Raw genomic sequence first — 20,815 nt, forward strand, 5'->3', positions numbered from 1 at the left:
GTTTTCTCTCCAATTGAAAAAGTTGTTTCCTACCTGACTGAAATTATTTGTTATCATTCCAGACTTTTCTTCTGCTACATATCTGTGTCACCATGTAACACATTTACATAACATCCGTCTAGCAGCTAGTTTTCACACAAAGAGTGATTTGCTGTCTCATAATCAACCATTATTTCAACCTATTTTAGTAGACCCCAAAAGACTGTTAGAATTCAAAATTTAAATGTGTGTGATATGGGCTCTTTAATGGACAAAAAAGACACAAGACAAAAGGACCAACCAGGCATTTACCACCGAGTCTTCTAATATTGTCTCCCAGTACTCAGTTAGCTATTCATGCTTTGGCGTTGTGGGTTTGTGTTTGCCAGCTGTGCCTCCATATGCAAGTGTCATTTCTGCCACACAAGCCTACATGACACATCAGCTCCTGCACCGTATAGCAACTGCTTAGCATATGGCGGGACAAAGTGTTTTCCTGAAGACGGAAACGTAAACCCTTAAAAATTAAAAGCAAGTCTGCAAACAAGGTCAGCGTCTTGCCTGAAGGGTTTTCCTGAGCTGTTATGAATCATTGCATTGGTTATGCTGTTATAAACAGGATTTTAAAAAATCAATTAGGTCCTCTGTACTTTGTGTTTGATGTCTCCCACCCAGGGTTATCGGTTTGGAGCAGTGGAAGTGGGTTAGGTTATGTGCTTCACCGTACAGAATGTATCATTATTAGCATTCATTAGGTGGTATAGTTGAATAAAAACAACAATTTACCAGCGCGTTTATGACAATGGTTGCCTATACTGGAGTACAAATTTAAATAAATACAATATTTTTTAGATTTCAGTATTCAAAATTCACACTGCTACAGTATGTATACAATTTTCTCTGTCTGTGTGAAAATCTTTAGGCAACTCATTTAAACATACAATGATATGAGTCATTTTAATTAACCTTTCCTGCCTTTGCCCTGCTGCAAATTACAGCCTCTTCTTTCCCTCATCAGCTTTCCCATACAGTCTAAACTGCATGAACAGATCTGACACTTTCTGCCAGGCGCCTTATGTAACGTTTGCTGTACGGTGAACACAGCTGCATCTACACAGCCAAACAGTGCCAAGTGAAGTTGAGACGCTAATTGTCTCTGCATTTTTTACATTTTATTTCTTTTTTTTATTATTTTTGTTGGAAAAAGTGCGTTTCTGGTTGCGTGAGCGTCTCACTGAGACACGGAGTCAGCTTGTGTGATGTACGATGCCATCATTGGCTCCAGCAAGAACTTGCTGTAGAGCTGATTAACTTTTGAAAAGCATATCTCACCTCAGCATGAAAAGACGAAACATTCAAAAATAAATCACTCTTCAATTATTAACACTGTCCCTCTCGCCGGTGCTTGTTTTTATTCTCTCAGAATGATTGTATCAGGCTGATGAATGAGTGTTCTTTTCCTCCACATCAGAATATTGTATTTTAAATAGCTTTATCCATGTAAAGGCCAAGTGATTTGCGGCAGGCTGCCTAAAGCATCATTAACCTGATTTATTATCCAAAATACAAAACTAAACACGCTGTTTGTGCAGTGTTGATTCTGACTTATTATCATGGGCGATTATAGGAATTGATCAATCCAGTCGGGGGCTGAATAGAACCTGTAATCTGTTTTTTTTTCTTTCCGACTTTGATTTGTTCATATTTTAAGTATTAAGTCTGAAGTGTTTCTAGCTTAACTTGGGCTCAATGCAACTAAACAGGTTATGAAATTCAGTTTATCTTATAGATTATGTTCACTCCTGTTCGCTTAACTGTTTTGCCTCATATTGTTTGCCTTGTTGGAGTAGATCCACTTGCAGTCCAAATCATACACTGTGACTTTCTACTTCCTGTATCTACTGCAGCTGCCCTTATAAAATACACACTGTTGCATGCAGTATGCAGACATACTACTTTGTCATATTTTCGCGCCTTAAGCTTTGACCGTCTGCAGTCTGTCGTGTGAAATGAGCTGTCATCTCTCTCAGCAGCTCTAGCTTGTTTAAACTCGTGAGACACTAACCTATCTTCAGCTGTGCAGAGGATTGAGGAACAGCAAAGCATGCTGGGTTGCAAAATGCAAAGTGCAAATGGATGGTGTGTCTGACATACTGGATTTTACATAATCTGTATTTGGACATGCAAAATATATTTCTGATCTACTATTTTGTATGTAGTATGGTTATATGGTTGCAGCTATGTTCTCACAACAGTAACTACTTTGGTGATTTCACATCATTTACAATTAATGTTGCAAAAAATATGTTTGAGTTTCTGCATATACATTCCTCACCTTAAAACAGTTGTTAAGGCAGTGTTTTTTAGCATCATTTGGCAACAATTTCATAGTAACATTTCGGGTATTTTAATTCAAGTGATTTAAGAAGAAACTATACTTCTGTGCCTTCTTCTGCCTCAATTATCTAGTTTTAGAAAATCTAGCCTGTGCTGGAAGATTTCAGCATCACAGAGCTTTTTACTCAGACCAGGTGAGATAGTTTAAAGTCCACAGTTAGCATTGGATGTATTAGACTTTCACTCAGAAGACCAGGATTTTGGTGAAGCCACTAATGCATGTTGACTCCCTGCTTTACTATCTTTTCACATTTGAAGCATTTTCTTGTGTGCTGGAAGGCTTTATTTACAAACTCTGCCATGTTTTTTAACTTTTTTCATGCCTTGTCCAGCTTTCTGTCTCAAAGGCACCATATTATACAAAATTCTGTTCCTAATCTGTCTGGTGACCCACAAAATGTGAGAGAAGACCATGACACCTCTGTACATCAGAAAATGTGTCTCTGAATTAGCCATTTTTGTTTGATAAGCTCCGCCCCCTAGTTGTCTTCTATTCCTTATAGAATTTATGATCTAGTCAGTATTTTTTAGCTGAATCTGGACTTTCTTATACCAAAAGCTTGCTAGTAAAAAGAGTATAATATGGGGCCTTAAAAAGAATAAGACTGACACTACTTTTTCTACATTTGTCTTACTGTCAAAAGAATCCTATAAATACTTTACTTTTCTATCCTTTCTGTGTCACTCAGTTCCACACCTGCTGGTTACAGCTCAAGACATATGCTTAATTTTTAAAGATTGCTCAAAAATATGTTTTTAACTTCTCAAAAAAGAGTAGGCCCTGTCACACAAATGGGACGAAATAATTCATTTGTTGGGGCTGATTTCCAGCTGGGCTTAGAACATGTTTGGTACCAGAGTTAGTATTTACAGCAGCAGGATGTTGAATATAGATTCGACAATAGTATGGTTCAGTATTTTTTATACATTTCAGACAATGAAAACCTGATTTACATCTCAGAGGAATGTTAATTTCTAAAGAGCTGGTAGCCTGCTATTTGCACAGACACAGAAAATGAACCAGATTTACTCTTTGAACCTGTAACCTTCTTAAAGCTCCAGGTCCCTCGGTTTATTTCCTCCTCCGAGTGTCACACTAACTATGAAATCAAAGGAAATCAAGAATCTGTTCACGCCAAGCAGCCCACTGGGACGGGCCCAGGAGACCTCTAAAGCTGTTTAGGAAAATAATGTTAATATAATTCATCAGTGACATAAACTAAGTTGACAGGTTTATCCAATTGGCTGACATACATAAACCACTTGCTGAATCTCCACACGGGTGCATCAAATCCCAGCTCTGCTATTGTCTGAGCTAACAATAGCAGCTCCACTGTCTTTTCCACAGCTATTAAAAATCATCTGCCTTGGGTATTGTCAGCCCTCAATAAACAAGCCCAAGTAGCGGAGGGACAAACACAACAACAACGTGTCATTGAGGTGAATTACGATTCGCCGCCTGGAAGGTCATCCTGCAAGCTTGTTTCTGGATCTTGATTAAAATGCAGTGCTCTGCCAGCTCCTTCTTCAGCTGTCAGAAATCAGCCTGCGAACTGTGACTGGAGAGCTGAAAACTTGAAAGATTTAGTCGCTTCGTGCCACAATTGTGTAGAAAATAAATCCTGGCGGATTCCGACAAAGTAGACTATGTTAATGAAAGAGAAGGCTGGCAAGGATCTGACTGTAGTCCAGATCCAGATGCATGAAATTACTTCTCCTAGCAGGCAGTCTGAATATGGTGGACACTTAGAATATAATATAGTATATTTATGGACTATACTACAATCTGGTGTGCTTTGATTCAATGTCATGAAAGTAGTCTGTGTCATGTAACATAACATGAAACTTTAATGATCCATGAGGGAAAATTTGGGTCACAGCAGCACCAACAAGGAATATGGTATAGAGAAGATACAAACAGAAGAAACACAAGATAACAGATACTGTACATCTTTGTCATGCTAATGCAGCACTCTTTGGCTTTAAAAGAGCCGCACTATGTAACAAAATGAAATATTTACGAGTTTACATTTACGCACTCTTGGATTTAGCACTCAAGTCTCGCAGTATGCCTGCATTGTGTTCAAAATAAAGCACTGCAGTAGAAGTCAGAGCTGGAATTTAACACATTCAGACACAGAATGAGAAAAAGAACTCGCTGAGAAAAGCAACACTCTGAAACTAAAGTGGTGAATTCACATCTCTTTTAATATACAGTAATAATAATACAGCTCTAATTACATTGAACTTTTAAAACAATCATACATTTACACCGGCTCACTATAGAATCAAGCAAAATGACATATTATTTAGTTAGTTATTACACTGAATACTTATTTTTTTTAGATATATTTCCTAATACAATGTACATTTTTACATTTTATGCTTATACTTCTCTACTTTTTCTACTCATGTTTATCTTGTATTTTTTCTTCTGCTTAAATTTCAAAGACTTTGAATGGGAGCAACTGTAACTTGAGCATTTTGCCCTCGGGAATCCATAAAGTATTTCTAATTCTGATTGTGAGTTTGACATTACAGGTCTTATAATGAATTATGCACATAAAGAAGTGCTGTAGCGTGAAACGTTGCTGTTGTGGGGTTGAAACTCGTTAGCTTTTAATGCCTCTTTATGTATTTTTTCCTGTTTGTTTTGTGCTTTATTGATACGGGAGATACAGGCAGACACAGTAGGGGAGTAACATGCAGCAAATGGTGCAACTGCAGCCAAACCTTGCCAGGATTCGAACCATGAACTAACTGCTCTCTTTGAGCTATACAACAACTTGGCTAGCAGCTCACCGTCATTATATGTTTCTTCAGTATACAAGTTTTAAACCAGTTGTAAAATGACATACTGCTAATTCTACACATAAGGTTCAGTGAACTCATCATGGTCAATGTCTTTAAAAGCAGTTGTATGATATTATAAAATGGCTCTGATGGAAAAATCTAAGTTCAGTTTGGAATTTTTTTTTTTTAACAGAAACAAAGCTACAGCATAGGGAAGTAAAGTTCGTAAGATATTGCTATTTTAGGACTGAATTTCACTAAAGAAAATCTTCAACCAAGTGATTGATTGTGGGCGAAAAAAGAATCTGTTATCTCCTGATGAACTAAATTGGCTACAATTAACTCTACCTGCTAGCATTATTAGCAAAAATCAATTCTAATTCAACATGAAAAGATAATATTTGCAACATATTAAATCATTTCAACTTTTTCTCTTGAAGTAATGATAACAGACTCAGAGCAGACGTGCCCATATTCACATGATTTCTGAAAACTAGATGAACTAGTGATCTCAGCACAAAACTACTGAGGAATATAGTGCAAAAGAAAAAAGTTAGCTTCTGTTTTTAGATGATCTGCCATGTTGGTTGTTGAGTTGTGTATACAAACTACTGTCTGCAAAGTTTACATCCAACAAGATTAATCCTGAAAAGCAGTTTATATAGTGCTTTTGTTGTTATGAAAGTAACACCAGCAACTGTCCAGCCAATGAGAATTTTATATGACAAGAGCATGTCGACTAACCAATGAACCTGGTCACTGCAGCCGTAAGCCATTTGACAGGCATGGAGGTGGCAGCATCATATCTGCCTATGTCTTTAGTGCTTTAATACTGACCTATAAGTTTGTAGCAGGTGTGACTTGCAGGCACCCTTGAATATGTGGGTTGTACTCTTTTTTGGACACTACATTGATAGGCCATTTGCCAGGTATGGAGGTGGCAGCATGGCTTTCCATTTTTTCTTTTTTTAAATGACTGCGATCAAATATTGTTCATAAAATATTGTTATTGATGTGCTGTGTCTCTCTTTAGGTAAAGCCTACCCTCCAGAGTTCTACTATGATACCTACAGCCCCCTGTGGCAGAACCGACCCAGAGTCTACGGCTTCAAGCTCCAGTGGACCCAGATGAACCCGAACGCCGTGGACCGAATCGTCGCCTACAGACTCGGCATCAGACAGGTAGGACTGCTCTAAGTTGACTGAGTGCCTCCTTTCTACTGGCTTGTTCTCTGTCTGTGAACGCAATTTAGTCTCTTCTATTTCCAGAAAGCTTTTGTCACAGCATGAACATGAGTTTTTAAAGCTTGAGATGTTGCCTTTTGGTACAGTAATCACTGAGCTTTTGGTACTGGTCAGCCTCTTTTCAAGCCTCCGTAGATGAATTAGAAGCACTTTGTGCCACCAGGCAGTAAAAACCTTTCTTATTGCCAAATTAAGCATGAGATGGAAGCGTTTGCACTGCTTGCTGGCTTGCCTTCTTGTTGGATTCCACTGACAGAGCTACATCTTACGCCTGGATTCTTTGTCTGTCTTATTGTGCCGTTTTCTGAGGGTGTGAATGAGGCAGGCAGAATCACCGAGAACCTTTCAGGGGCAGTCAGTCGAACGTGTTCTGCGGTTTCCACGAATTGCTTCTGTTTTTTGCTCTCCACCAGAAGAGTGGAAGGAGACCCCGCAGTGAGAAAATAGCAAGCATGGCTCCTGTTTTCCCTGCTTCTCAACTAAACTCCACAGATGACAGGCAGGCGGCATTGATGGATGGCATGGTTACATTTTCTCTTCTGGCAATCAGTGTGTATTCTCCCTCTCTCTCCACACAGCAGATTTTTTTTTCCCCCTCATAGTTTTTTACTTATACCAGTAAATGTGGCACCACCTTTGAATGGAGTTCCAAATGGTGAAATTACCCCATTACCACTATACAATCTCAGGTTGCATTGAGCTGCCATTTGAGAGCAAGTTTAGAAACAAACAATAAAAAACAACACAAAAAAAAACATACATCAAGAAAGATGAAGCACTTTCCCCAACGCCGAATCCATCTCTTTCCTGCTCAGAATTAGTGAGCGTAGCCTGACAGTTGTGTTTGTAATGAATAATATAATTTCATGTTTGTTTCACACTCTACCCCTCGAGGAACCGAGGCTTGAAAACACGTTCTAAACCCACTATGTTTGTGTAGCGCAATGATTTTTCTGTCAACTATCTCAGTTGGTCTGTTTGGTTATAAATTATGTTGTGCTTGCAGAACCCATGTTTGCGCTTGCCAGGCGTTTGTCTGAAAACTTGCCAGGGATGTACATTTGCTTTCCCTATTTTCAGCTGCACTTTAAAAAAAAAAAAAAGATTATAATGTCTGTGGTTGAGTGGACCAACTGAAACCATATTTTTTAATTAAAAAAAATAGAGCATTGCGGTCGATTCCAGCAGAGAGTCGGTGTTTGCGTAAATTAATTTCTTTCTACCTTCTTGCCTTGGTATCTCAGGAGGGTACACTGTGTGACCATTATTTCCTTCCTCCAAGGCATAACAACCAATCTTCCATTGTCTTAGATGAAAGAGAGCCTTAGCTATAGGGAAAATTCACTCTTTTTTTTTTTGCAGCATTTACTATACAGTTTACCCTCTGTGATTGATTGAGTCTCAGCTTTTACTATTGATTTAAACAAAAAAATGAGATTTTTTTTTTTTTTTTTTTTACATTTCTTATGGTGAGGAGGAGTTGGAAGCCAAAAGGCGGCGAGCAGGAGGAGATGAGAAAGACAAGGAGGAAATGAGTAGGAAGCGATGCTCCTATTGTAAATAAAATAAATGCAGAGACTGACTGTGAACGAGTGGTGCAGTAAAAGAAACCTCTGGCATGTGGACTGTACACCGCTCCCATCTATTTATAGATCGAGCAGCAGCTCCCCTCTCGCCGTTCCTGGTGAATTATAACCATTTTCCTCTCACTATTTTTTGAATTAGCTGGTGGACTTTATGCCTCCGTAATGGATTGTGTTGTGTTATCGTCCACTGCCCTCGTGAGAGACAGTCTGACTGAAGAGGGAAATGGGAATGAGGCTGAAAGCGAAAGGCGAGCACCAGCCAGAATCGCAAAACACAAATCACCGAACCTGTCAAGGATGCAGTGGATGGCTGTGACATCTGCCCTTGTTTTGATACTGTAGCCGGCTGCTTCAAACCCTCCTCTCCTGTCCACAGGCTTGATTTGCTGCCTCTAAGCTCTAGCAGATAACTTTCTCAGCCTATGTGTTACCAGGTTGAAAGAGCTCCTTCTTCCTCCTCCTTCTTTCTCGTCTCTTTCAATTGATCTGACAAGTCAGACTGTGCAAGCAGATCAATAGAAGCCATACTAATTACATGCAGGCAATCTACAGTAGATCAGCTCTTGTCTAACATTACACCGTCAGTTTGATTACACCCGCCTTTCTTTCGGCTCCTGCTATAGCTTTGATCAATCTTGCAGTTTTTTTTTCTTTTTTTGAAGTTGCCATAAAATCCCCATGAACCGCTGCTGCAATCAAATGAAATTAAATCAATATGGCACTCTGCCTTTGTGGGGAAAACGTGGAGAATAAAAGGTAATGGGATGTAAACAGAAACCTTAATTGAGCAAACACTTGGGGATTCGATGAGCATTAATGGGAATCAAAACAAAGGTGCAAAATCCATAAGTAGGATTCAAAATCTCTGTAAAAGTTCCATGGTTTTCTCCAGATTCAATTTAATTTGCACATTTAAGCACAATTCCTCTTTGATATGGGCAAAAATTATTTGCTTCCATTTGTTCTTGTGGAGTTTGATGCAGCTTTTGCCAAGACTCGCATTTAAGGCCTCCATCTGTCTGGAGCTTTGGGACGAACACACAAACCAGTCCCAGTCCCACATTAGACTCTCTTTTCCCAATTAAATGTTTTTATACTTGACACAGACGGCTACAACTGATTTACATCACACACCTAGTGGATACACAATATATTCTTTCATCTATCCACACAGTATTACACAAACACCTGAACAAAGAAAGCAGCATGCCGTGGGACTTTAGGAACAATAATGAGATGAGATACAAACTCAACCTAAACTAAAGCTCTCATTACAATCTGCCAAAACCATTTTAATTCAAGTATTACTTTCACTCTGATGTACTGCTTACTGTTACAGTCAGACTGTAAAATAATTTTATGAATGTTAGAAAGTGATGACACTCGAATTAAAGTACACATAGTCATACACTTTAAAAAGAAACTGTAAAAAATGTTAAAAATCGCGGCACATGTCTGTAAAACTGTGTAAATTTGTGGTCAAATACTGTAAAACAGCAAATTACTATTGGCAAAAATATCGATTTTTGATGTGGGCATTATGTACAATCATGGCCTATGTTTTAAAAAAATATTATTTTACAGTCAACCTATAAAATAATATTTTTTGTCCGTATTTTTAGTAGATATTTTCTATAAGGTTGAAAAAATTCTAATCCTGTAAAATAACAGCTAAAATAATTATTTACCATTTTTCAAACACTAAAACATTTTTTTCTTTCTAAACATTCCTAAAATGTATCTATATTTTCCTGATTTAAATAGAGTAAACATTGTTAAATTTTGCTATCAAATGCTGTAAAAGAAAAAACAAAACATTATAATCAAACTAAAATTACCATTTGTAAAAATATAAATTTTTGATGTAGACATTAACAGTTTTGCTCAGTTTTGTCTTTCTGTTTTTATGGTTAACATATTAACAATAAATCCCTTTTTTCTGTAATTTTACTAGATATTATCAGCAATTTAACAAAACATGGAAAATCTGTAACTTTACAGTAAAATATTCAAAAAAATTAAAGTAAAAATAATTTTAAAAAACACATTAGAGTGTACTTAGTGCTTGTTTTGTCACAGCTTAATTGGACCGCTGATACATATTTAATACCTATAGTCCTGAAGAAAAAGCACAAAAGGAGTAATTAATGGTGGAGTAATTAATAATAAATGAATGATTTCTAGTTTGTTTCACTCTGAGTTTAAAGAGGAAGAAAATTATCTGCTGGTTTGTTCTCTGTTTTAGTCCTTGGTTCAAAAGTCAGAGGAAAATAAATCAATTACATAGTGAAACAAAAGCCAGAAAATACATTTTAAAAATGCACGTAGTTGAGATATCATAGATTTAGTGGCTGAATTTCTGGTGTGTTGATCTCCATCAGGAATGATGATTGTTTGGTTTGTCTGCCTCCTTGTCCAGGAATGCTTCATTTCCTTCAATAAAGTCAAAATAAATGTATTCATATATTTTCTTCTTTTCACCATCTTAGAAAAGAGATTCTCTGAGCAATGCATATATAGGATGTTCTTCATGCCGCTGTGACTTAAGTCATGCCTCTTCAATTTGGCAGATTTTGAAATATTTCACATGAATTGCTTTCTGTTAGGCTACTAAATTTGTATTTTACAAGCCTTCTGCAGATTCTTGAAAGAAGACGGAGCCAATGTTCTGTTTTTTAGTTTATTCGTGTTTTTTCGTGCATGGTAAAGGTCTGTAAAGTTACTAAGTCCAACATGCACACAAAAGAGAGTTATTCTCTCTCACGGAAAACTTTCCTCTTTACTTGCCTGAAACACCTTGTTTGAAATTCAGGCTTTTCTTCTGTACTTATTTCCATCAGTATGTAACGCGTTCCCAGCATCACACAATCAGATGCCATATTCCTTTTGAATTATGGAAATATTTTCAGATGGACCACCACAACACTGACCAGAAGGAAAAAATTTTTAAAAAACTCGCAATAACTCATGGACAGAAAAGGAGTTGACTCAGTTTTTCATGATGATGTTTGAATGAGAGTGTATGAGAGCCAGAGCTTTTTGGAACCAGCCACTAGTGGCGCTCAAAGGTATAGCACTTTAAGCTCTTCCACTTTCACTTTTCAGAGACTATTTCAGACAGAAGCTAAGAAGACTTCGTGCAGCAATTTACAGTATTAGAAGAAATCATTTTTTTCAATAAAATACATTTATAAGTCCGGCAACATGCAAAATATGGCAATTTAATAACTTTTAGTTGTCAAAAAAAAAAAGGAAAATGGAGTCCTGTCCTGCTCAGGATGGGCCTTTGGGGAAAATCTATGCACAAAGGTATCTTATATGGCCTTGTACATTAAAGTCAATGAGCCTGTTACCTTATTTGAAAGAAATCTTTGCATTTTTGACCATTGGATGAACAAAAATGAGTATTTGTAGAGTGGATTTAACCCTGTTAAACAAAAATCTTTTCTTGCAACCAGCATAACCTATAGAATACTAGGAATACATGGAATCGGTACGAGACACCAGAAATGAACGGTTTAGCTGTTGTTTGGACAAAAATCTTACAAAGAAGCCTGTTAATGTGCATAGTCTGGGCTTCTTAATCCATTATGAAGTTTGTAATTTTGGAGATGGGACAGTGACAGTTTGCACTGTCAAATCTGCTTCCCTTTTCCTTTAGTGTTCCCTCTCCTTAGAGCACATTAATCAGGCCAGTTGCATTAAAATGTATCGCACATTTTGTTTCCATGTGAAAAACAGCTCAAGGGCACAGGTTGATAGATTAGAATCAGCTGTTTTCTTGGTCACCTCTGAATTTGCATCATGGCTGAAGTTTTCCGGTGTTTTGTGTACTTTGTCACGAGTGTAAATGAAAGTGTTCACGGCAGACACAGAAACTAAGAACTTCTTTTTGGCATCTGTAAACCTCTTGTCACCAAATATAGACTCAGAGCAAAACACATATATCAGGATAATACATTTGTGTGTCTGCTCCGGGGAAAACAGATGTTGTTTTCACTGTTGTTGAAAAATGGCAAATATCCTGAAAATGATATATCCGCTTTTTAGATTGTTCACACACACAGAGGAAGAGACACTTACAGGCCAACACTGTGTAATTTATGGCAATTAACCGCAATGGCTTTTGTACTTCAGAGGAAAGCTGAAATTTTCAGACGATGGGTAGGGACAAGTGTGCCGTCTGCAATTACCGGTGACAGACAAAACACTCTATTTACCTGCAAACTAATGGTGATGAAAACTTGCACCCCATAATTGCGGATCATCCAGGCTCTAAGTAATTACTTAATTGGTATTGTTCTCACACATGCACACTGACTCGGCTTCACTGCTATCACACCTTCATTCACTCCATCTCTGTCTCTCTCAGCGAGTAACGCACTCCTCCTTTTCCTTGGGCTGAGAAGGGCATGTATCGTCGCTAATTGTGATGCAGAAGGTGTAACTTGTCTTTGTGCAGCGCTTCCCCTTAAACTGATACTCAAGGATAAGATGTACCCGGCTTCTTTTTCTGTTTGCCCCCCAGCAAACGCAGCAACAAACCCTTCATTTTGTTTCTTTGAATTTTCGGAGGGGCTGTATTGTATCACAAGACATGAAAAGCGGTTAATTTTTTGTGTGATACCTGAGCTTAGTCAGCTACAGACAGGTTTACTTGTGCGCTGTGCAAAGACGAGCTGTACAATTCCTGCCAATTCAAGGTCCCTGTATAAAGACAGAACAAAACATTGCTGAATATCATTTCAGAAAATCTTTATAGGAATGTATTAGACGTGATCGGAACATAACTGCGATCGTACAACGCTTGTGTAACCCAGACAGGTATATGTTTAACAGGGAAAAGGAATGAGGATTTTTCTGTCTGCTGCTTGCTAATAGCAGCCTTTGAATTTCGAAGCTGGGCTTTGCTTTGAAAGCAAATACGGCTAATGAGCATCAAGCTGTCAACAGCGTACACAGGGAAATTTGTTTTTGTTTTGTAGCATTTAAAGATGGTGAATCATCCGAATGCCTATAGATTCTGTAGTAGCACTGTAATTGGCAGAGGAAATGGAACGTTTTACACTGATTGCGAAGGGAATACATATGTCTTATGGTCATTTATGTAAAATGTTCTCAGGAGGAAACCCTTCAGGAGAATATCGATTGTACTGTGCAGGTTCCTCTGTAAAGAAATCAAAGATGCTTCAAACAACCAGCAAACCAGAAATATTAAATACCCTCATGGTCAATAAAGTCAGACCAAGTCCAGCATCCAAAAAATATATTTGCTAAAGAATCCTCACAAAAAATGTACATTATTCCCAGATATGATGTGAATAAAATGCCACATAGTAACTGTAAAGCCTGTTGAAACACTGCAAAATATTTCTTAATGCATGCAGCCATGCATCTCTGATCCTTAAAGATTTTGCTCACCTGATAGATCTGAGCTTTTTATGCACAAGTCAATGTAGGGACATGAAATCCCTGAATCTGGATCCAAAATGCTCCAAACTTTCATTTCTAATTGCCAATGAAGCCTCCTTAATTCTCCAATGGAAAAAATCAGAAGGTGCAGAGAAAACAAGAACTTATAGAACAAAATAAAAGAAATCATAGAAATGCAGAATTGATATTATCACAGGACTTCTGTACTCGATGAAGTATGGTACGTAATTGGCAGTGGAATTTTCACTTTACAGATTCACAGGGGAGCTCGGTATATATTGCAAATTGCTGGAGTTCCTTTAAAACAGTTTTTGGTCATTTGGGAGTCCCGAAAATTTACACACAACAGTGATATATTGCCATTTGATTTAAAAGAGGAGAATGAGATTCTAGTCCATTACATTTTAAATGAGATTCAGTGAGTCTCTCTGCAGTCTGCTAGCTGACCGTTGTTTGCATCCTGAAAATGAATCTAGTGTTCAGATACAACTCTGGCTTTGTAAGTGGGAAATATACAAAGGGCAAAGAATGGGGAGATGAATAGGAGGGAAAGGGGGCAAAAGGAACAGGAAGGACAATAAATCTAGCACATGATAACTATCTGAATATGCTAACCAGCTAAATATCAACAATCCAAATCAATTACATTGCAGGAAAACATGTTAGAAAATACCACTGGGTGAAAATTATTAGTGCCTTCATCACTTGTGTCATCCACTGTTGATATAAAAGAATTGATCGCAGCTGCTTTCAAAATGGAAAGGAACAGCGTAAGCAAGTTGGTGCTCCGGTGAGCAAACATGACGTTAAAACCACCAGCATAATAGCCAATAAATGTTTTCTGCATCCATGTGTGCAGGCAAACAAGCAAACTGTGGACACAACTCTGTTCATACATCCATACATACCACGCTGATCTGCTGCACGGCCTGTTGCATTTCCCCTCATATCAAAACCCAGAAAAACATGCAAGGAAACAACAGCTGATTACTGATCGAGTTTTAGCACCAAATCAGTAATTATTCTTAAGGTGTGCCAAGCACCGTGTGTGAACATAGCACAGGATATCTGGACAAATTAGGACTTCCTACTATGTTTGGCCTCCGTCAATGGAAATCATGTTCCAGTCAAAGTTCCTTCAAAGTCTGCAGTGACTACTTCAATTCCAACTCTGTTAATGATGAATTCTAAAGGTGTAGATGGCCAAGATTCTCCTCCTACTTTCTCTCCTATTAGCAAATATTAGCATTAAGCACTACTTGATTGCATAAATACGCTTAATATTGTCTAAGTTCTCTCTGAGCTGCCAAAACACCTCTGACTGGTCAGGGCATCGACATGAGTCTTAAGGCACCTTGTGGTGTTTTCAGTGGATGTTTCGGTTCCTGTTGGTTGTGGAGTTGGTCCTCTGTGGATTGAGTTTGTTGCTGTGGTGCACCCAGATGCTTGAACAGATTGGGATCTGGGGAGTTTTGAGGCTGACTCAACACAATGGGCTCTTGGTTGGGTTCCTCCAGTTGTTCCTAAGCATTTTTGCATTGTGGCAGGAGGCTTGGTCTACAACATTGTTTGTTTGGGTGGTATGGGTCAAAGTAACATCCGCATGAATGTCAGGACTCAAGGTTTTCCCAGCAGAATATTGCATTTTAACTAGACAATCAATATTTTTCACTTTACCCGCCAGTGGTGTTAATTTTGTGCCTGCTCATTATAAGTTCCATCGCCATAATAATGTTCTTTGAGATAATCAGGCACTCTGGAACGTTGTGTTACTCTGACTTGTTGTGCAACTCCATCCTTCAAGTGTGGCCTTCCAAGCTGTGGAAATTTTTATTTGGCAACCTTTAGTTTGATCCCAGCACAGCCTTGCCTAATTTGTGCTGAACTCAAAGTGTTTTTGCCAGACATTAAACCAATTCACTCAATACACAAAATTTGCCAACGATTTTAAATTTCTTTCAATTAAATTTACCTCTCTGGTCAAAAACTTGTTGTCCCTCCAACAGAAGGTTTGCCAAAAAACAATCTAAGCATCAGTGAACAGGCTTTCTTAGCTGGAGTTTGATCCAAATAAGAGTCAGCAACTTGTCCCCTACAACTTAAGTTAAGATCATAATGAAGCCATCACCAAAAATTGCCTTAATGTGAATCCAATAAGCCACTGGCACATAATAAAAACAGCAGAGGGAGACAGGCTGACTGTCTGAATGGGTTAAATATGAATCACACCATTTCCGTGCTGCTGGATACAACCCCGGCGTCTGCGGTTTCTTAAGCAGCAGATTATAGCAGTTTCAGGTGGTTTTTGAAGATCAGTTATGTATAATATGTCTTTGTGTGCGTAGCTCCATGCATAGGTTTTCATCCTTGCTCTGAATGGGCCTTTGGGAGATGACTACAATGACAGTAAGCATGATCAGTCCCCATTTTGAAGGCAATGTGTCTGCGTTACTGCATTTTCCTGAACATTATTGAACAAAAATGCCAGTTACACTGGAGTTAATGAAACACCAGTTAACAAAACCAGTTTGATCCTCATTTCTTATCCATCTAATGCTGGTAATTTTTGGCGATGCGTGAAAACTGCTGCAAACAGAACTTAGAACTTGGGATTTTTCTATTAACCCAAACCTCTTGTGGTTCTTCTTCCATCCAGATGGGGCTGCAGCGCTGGTGGGAGCAGGAGATCCCCGTAGATCAAACCATCAACAAAGGAGAGCTCATGACACATAACTTGACTGAGCTGATAAAACCTGAATCTTACGAGGTGCGTCTCACCCCCATCACACGCTTCGGAGAGGGCGACTCCACCATCCGGATTGTCACCTACAGCGGTGAGTGCTTTATGTTCTTTTCTCTTTTTTTGGAGGACGCTACAATGTTGGGAAAACAAAAACTAATTAATGGTGTTTAATTTGTCTCAAAACCTGTGTGACAAACAGGTGTTAGTACAGAATCAAAAGGGAATTGCAAAACGTATAACACGACCTGACCAGCTGACATCTGATTCGAGCTGATGCTAGCTGATGCTACGATCTGGCAGGAAGTGGAGTGATGAGTCTTTACGGAGTGGTTGATGATCCAGGTGTGGGTTAGAGTTAGGATTAATCCACAGCTGTCTTGCATTCCTGAAGATTTATTATTCAATTGTTAACAGCCACAGGAGAGCAGCGTGGAAAGGAGAGTGAGAGCAGAGGGAGAGGGAGGACAGCGAGAAGGGAAAGAGAGAGAGAACAGGAAGAGAGAAAAAGACGTAGAGTAGAAGGAGGGGAAGAGGGAGGCTAAAGGAGGTGAGGTGGGGGCAGATGTAGAGACCAGGGAAGGAGGCCCTGACAGCCCTGTGATGTGTTTAAACTTTGAATGAAGTTTCTAAAATAAGCCAGAACTACAGGGTTCCAAAGATGGATGGGTTATGACAGTTGTCCGGCCGTCTTCCCATTCTTTTGATTGGGGGTTTTTAAGTTTTAGTTTTCTATTCATTTTTTAACAAATTTTGTTAAAAACATACCACAAATCACTACTAAAACTCATAGCACACTATTCCCAATCGAGCTGCATGTTTTAAGGACAAATTAAGTGCCAAAGATCATGTTGGAAGAATCCTGTCACAAAATGAATTGTAGTTCTGTTTGAGGTTATCTGTCACATTTGCAAACCTGTCACTGTTGGAATCCTTTCAGAAAGTCGACATTTCTGTCAGCGAGATACTTTGATAAGCTGTATGTGTTGACTTTCTCGGACTGCATCTGTAAAACGTCTTTTACAAACGTGTTTTTTGGTATCTGTGACTGTTGAGTTCATGTAAAGTGGGAATGCGCTTGTACTGTAAAGCCCATATCCTCTCTGGCAGCGACAGTTTTCCACTTGCAGACATTTGGCCTGTGAGCTCATATCACGTTCCTTGTTCTCATGTGCACAGGTTGTGAGTCTAATTAAACAAAAAAAGTTAGCGGAGACACAAGAGAGTCTGAAAAGTCACTTTGGCCTCCGGCTTCCACGTGGTTGCACAGGTGGAAGAATCGCAGCCACAGTTGGTGTCTAATCCTTCAGCTAACTCAGAAATACTCCTAAATTAGTTCCAGCTCTGGTTTGCGCTGCTGGATTGTGACACATGTTCATCAGCACTGATGGATATGAAAAGTTCACTGTGGTATCAGTAGTCATTCCAGTGATCCTGATGATGATGTGTTATGTATATGTATGAGCAAAGACCATTAAAAGATGAACTCATTAAAGTAATTTGAATTGCGTCTAACACGTTCAGTCATCAGAGGACAGTCTGAAATCAGCTTGCTTCGCTCCTTTTGCACTTTGAGCCAAATGAATGCTGATCTATTCCTGGTGACCTTTATTACTTGAGTCAGGTCTCTCCTGGAGTGGGGCAAAGGCTGATTTGTTTGTTTCTGTGCTTGAGAGATCATCATGACATCGAAGCATCTGATGACTCAAATATGTGCTTTGGATCACAAGAAACAAACAGAGCTGGTCAGAGATGACTCATGTTGTGCTTTGCTTAGTTTCTCCCAGAACAATGTGTGTTTTTGTTTGCGAGTCCTTCTTTTCTCGCTGTTTTTGTTTGCTAGAAGACGTAATTTGTCTCCTGGAATGTTTTTATATATATATAACAAGTAACATTTTCAATTTTGTGTTGTAAATATTTTGAGAGGTTCTTGCCCTCGCAGAGCCTCATATGACCCTCTGAAAGTGTTCAATCTGTCTGCGCTTTAGCCCAGAAGGAGAGGCCAGACAGAACAGTAATAGTGTTTACTGGTGTCATGGTGTTTAATTTGGTTGAATCAGGACCACAGTAATGAAATATTAATACTTGTATTTATACAGCAGTTTTCAAAAATAAATTGCAAAGTGTTTTTTAAAAAGGGTGAGAAAAGAGAGGAGAGATGATCGCTTCCAAGTCCACACATATGGCTGCTTTCCCAGCTAGAGTTTTCAAAGTTCTACAAAGTAATGTTTATTTGCTTTTTATTATTTATTTCATGGAATGTTCTTCTTAAAGGTTGGATAAAGTTCTCCAAACTTTTAATAATGACATTGCATGATGCACTAACATTCCTAAAACATTTTCAACAATGTTGCAGTCAAAACACCCTCCCTTTGCTATCTTTAACATTGTGGAATGTTCTGTAGATGTACATCATACAATGTGATGCTTCAACAACATCCCTTGACATTCTCTGAATATTGCAAACAAGATCTTTATTTTTTTTATATGTACTACTGTTCAAAAGTCTGGGGTCGCTTAGAAATGTCCTTATTTTTGAAAGAAAGCCAGTTCTTTTCAATGAAGATAACATTAAATTAATCAGAAATACAGACATTGTTAATGTAGTAAATGACTGTTATAGCTGGAAACAGCTGATTTTTAATGGAATATCTCCATAGAGGTACAGAGGAACATTTCCAGCAACCATCACTCCTGTGTTCTAATGCTACATTGTGTTAGCTAATGGTGTTGAAAGGCTCACTGATGATTAGAAAACCCTTGTGCAGTTATGTTAGCACATGAATAAAAGTGTGAGTTTTCATGAAAAACATGAAACTGCCTGGGTGACCCCAAACTTTTGAATGGTAGTGTATGTGTATATATATAATTTTGGAAAAAACGTTCTGAGGTTTCGATAGCATCTTGTTGGTTTGAAAATGCTCTTCCTTTATTATCATGTAGCATAATCCGTGGTCCTGACAACATCCTCCAAACATTCTCTGAATACTGGATTTAAAAAAATGATGTCTGAGTTAACTTCTAACTTATAGGAACATCATTGTTAATGATGAATGTCCCTAAAATTCTTTGAGAATTAAACTCTTTAAAACAATTTTAAGACTTGTAGGGAGCTCTAGCCAATGTTGTGGGAATGTTTGCTGCTAGTTGGGTTGTCAGAACCCTTCAACGTCACATTTGAACATATTATGTACACTTCACTGTCATTTTTTTAATGTACAGGGTAGTATGATAAACCTTTTAAATTAGATGAATGTCAGCAACAGTCACCTTAAGTTTAAAGTTAAGTTCGTCTGCTGTAGTTGTCAATATTTGCTAGTTTTTTCAGGCAATGAGATATTTGTATTGTAACGTAGTTAATGTGCTGAAAGGTTGAATTTGAAACAAAACCAGAAATTACAGAGCTTAAATTAAAGTCCTTAAAGGCAAATCTCACCATTTGATGAGTGCAGCCATCTTGATGGCGCTAATGGGCAGTTATTTCTCAATTGTTTCCCAGTTATTCCCTATTATTATTTAGTTATTTGGTCAGAGAGCCATAGCTGCAATACTGAATAGTGAATACTGACTGGGAGATTTAAAAAAAAAAAAAAAACTGCATGTACAGAATTACTTGTTAAATCTGACCAAAAAAATGCTTAAAAAATTGGTGAGTTTGCCCCAATATAAGGTTTAAGAAATATTTTGGACACAGGTTGTGCTTCTGGTTTCCCAGCTGGATGTTTTCCAGTTTGGTTATTGTAAAGCAGATGAAGAAGGTGAGACGTGTATCATACAACTGATGACATTTTTGGCATAATGGAATTCAATCATCATCTATTTAGGATTCTTTAATCAAACAACACATAAGGAACTAGCCTTAAATCACAAAATGAAACAAAACTGAGTGAAAAAATAATGATACAATCCCAAGCAAAAGAATCCACAGGCTTCTTCCAATTCCATAATGTAGGTCTAATAAACATGAAGAATCTTTATATGTCTATCAGCATTGAATATTGATGCAGATGACATCAACACCAAAGAAAAACTTAAAAGCTACGTATCTCTGAGACATCGGCAGCTTTGATAAACTGCAGTATTTGATGCACTGGTAATGAGACAGGGTTGGGTTATTTCCTTGCATCCTGAAGGTCCTACCATTTGCTATGATGTAGTTAGTTCATGATGCACTCTAAAATCACAAGAAATCATTTTTATCTCTGTTCTGTTGAGCTATGATGGCTGCTCATTGGATTTTTCAGCTTGGACCTTTGCTAAGATTGCTGTTCATTTGTGTTTGCAGTCTTTTAATGTGGTATCATGGAATTGTGTATAAATAGCATGCAGCTTCTGGCACATTTTGCGTGTCATTTCTATCCATTTCACGCCTTCCATGTGTCACTCAACGGTGTTTACATGCAAGATGGTTAAGGTTTGGGTGAATTGGAGGCCCAAATACAACATGCTTTTGTATGACACCAGCCTGCACTCTTTAAGCAAAGCCAAACTAATTGGTTTTAGTTCAATTTAAACAAAACTTTAAACTGGAAAAACTCCTAGACATCTTTTAGCGTCAGATATTGACACGGGTGGCATCAACGCCAAATGAAAGCTTGTGCACGTCTCTGTGACATTGGTGACTTTGATAAAAGTTTTTGAT

At 38.2% G+C, this 20,815-nt stretch overlaps 1 protein-coding gene across 4 annotated transcripts in view; it reads left to right on the forward strand.

Annotated features, from left to right (window-relative positions):
* LOC111573798 (MAM domain containing glycosylphosphatidylinositol anchor 2a) overlaps window positions 1-20,815 on the forward strand; it is a 270,997-nt gene that overhangs the window by 201,751 nt on the left and 48,431 nt on the right. For all 4 annotated transcript variants that reach the window (XM_055016253.1, XM_055016255.1, XM_055016252.1 and 1 more), the window contains exons 11-12: window positions 6,203-6,351; window positions 16,090-16,267. In XM_055016253.1, the coding sequence (XP_054872228.1) occupies window positions 6,203-6,351; window positions 16,090-16,267 (327 nt within the window). The remainder of the gene's footprint in view (window positions 1-6,202; window positions 6,352-16,089; window positions 16,268-20,815) is intronic.

The sequence above is a fragment of the Amphiprion ocellaris genome, chromosome 12 (assembly GCF_022539595.1).
Source record: "Amphiprion ocellaris isolate individual 3 ecotype Okinawa chromosome 12, ASM2253959v1, whole genome shotgun sequence".
NCBI classification, from domain to species: domain Eukaryota; kingdom Metazoa; phylum Chordata; class Actinopteri; family Pomacentridae; genus Amphiprion; species Amphiprion ocellaris.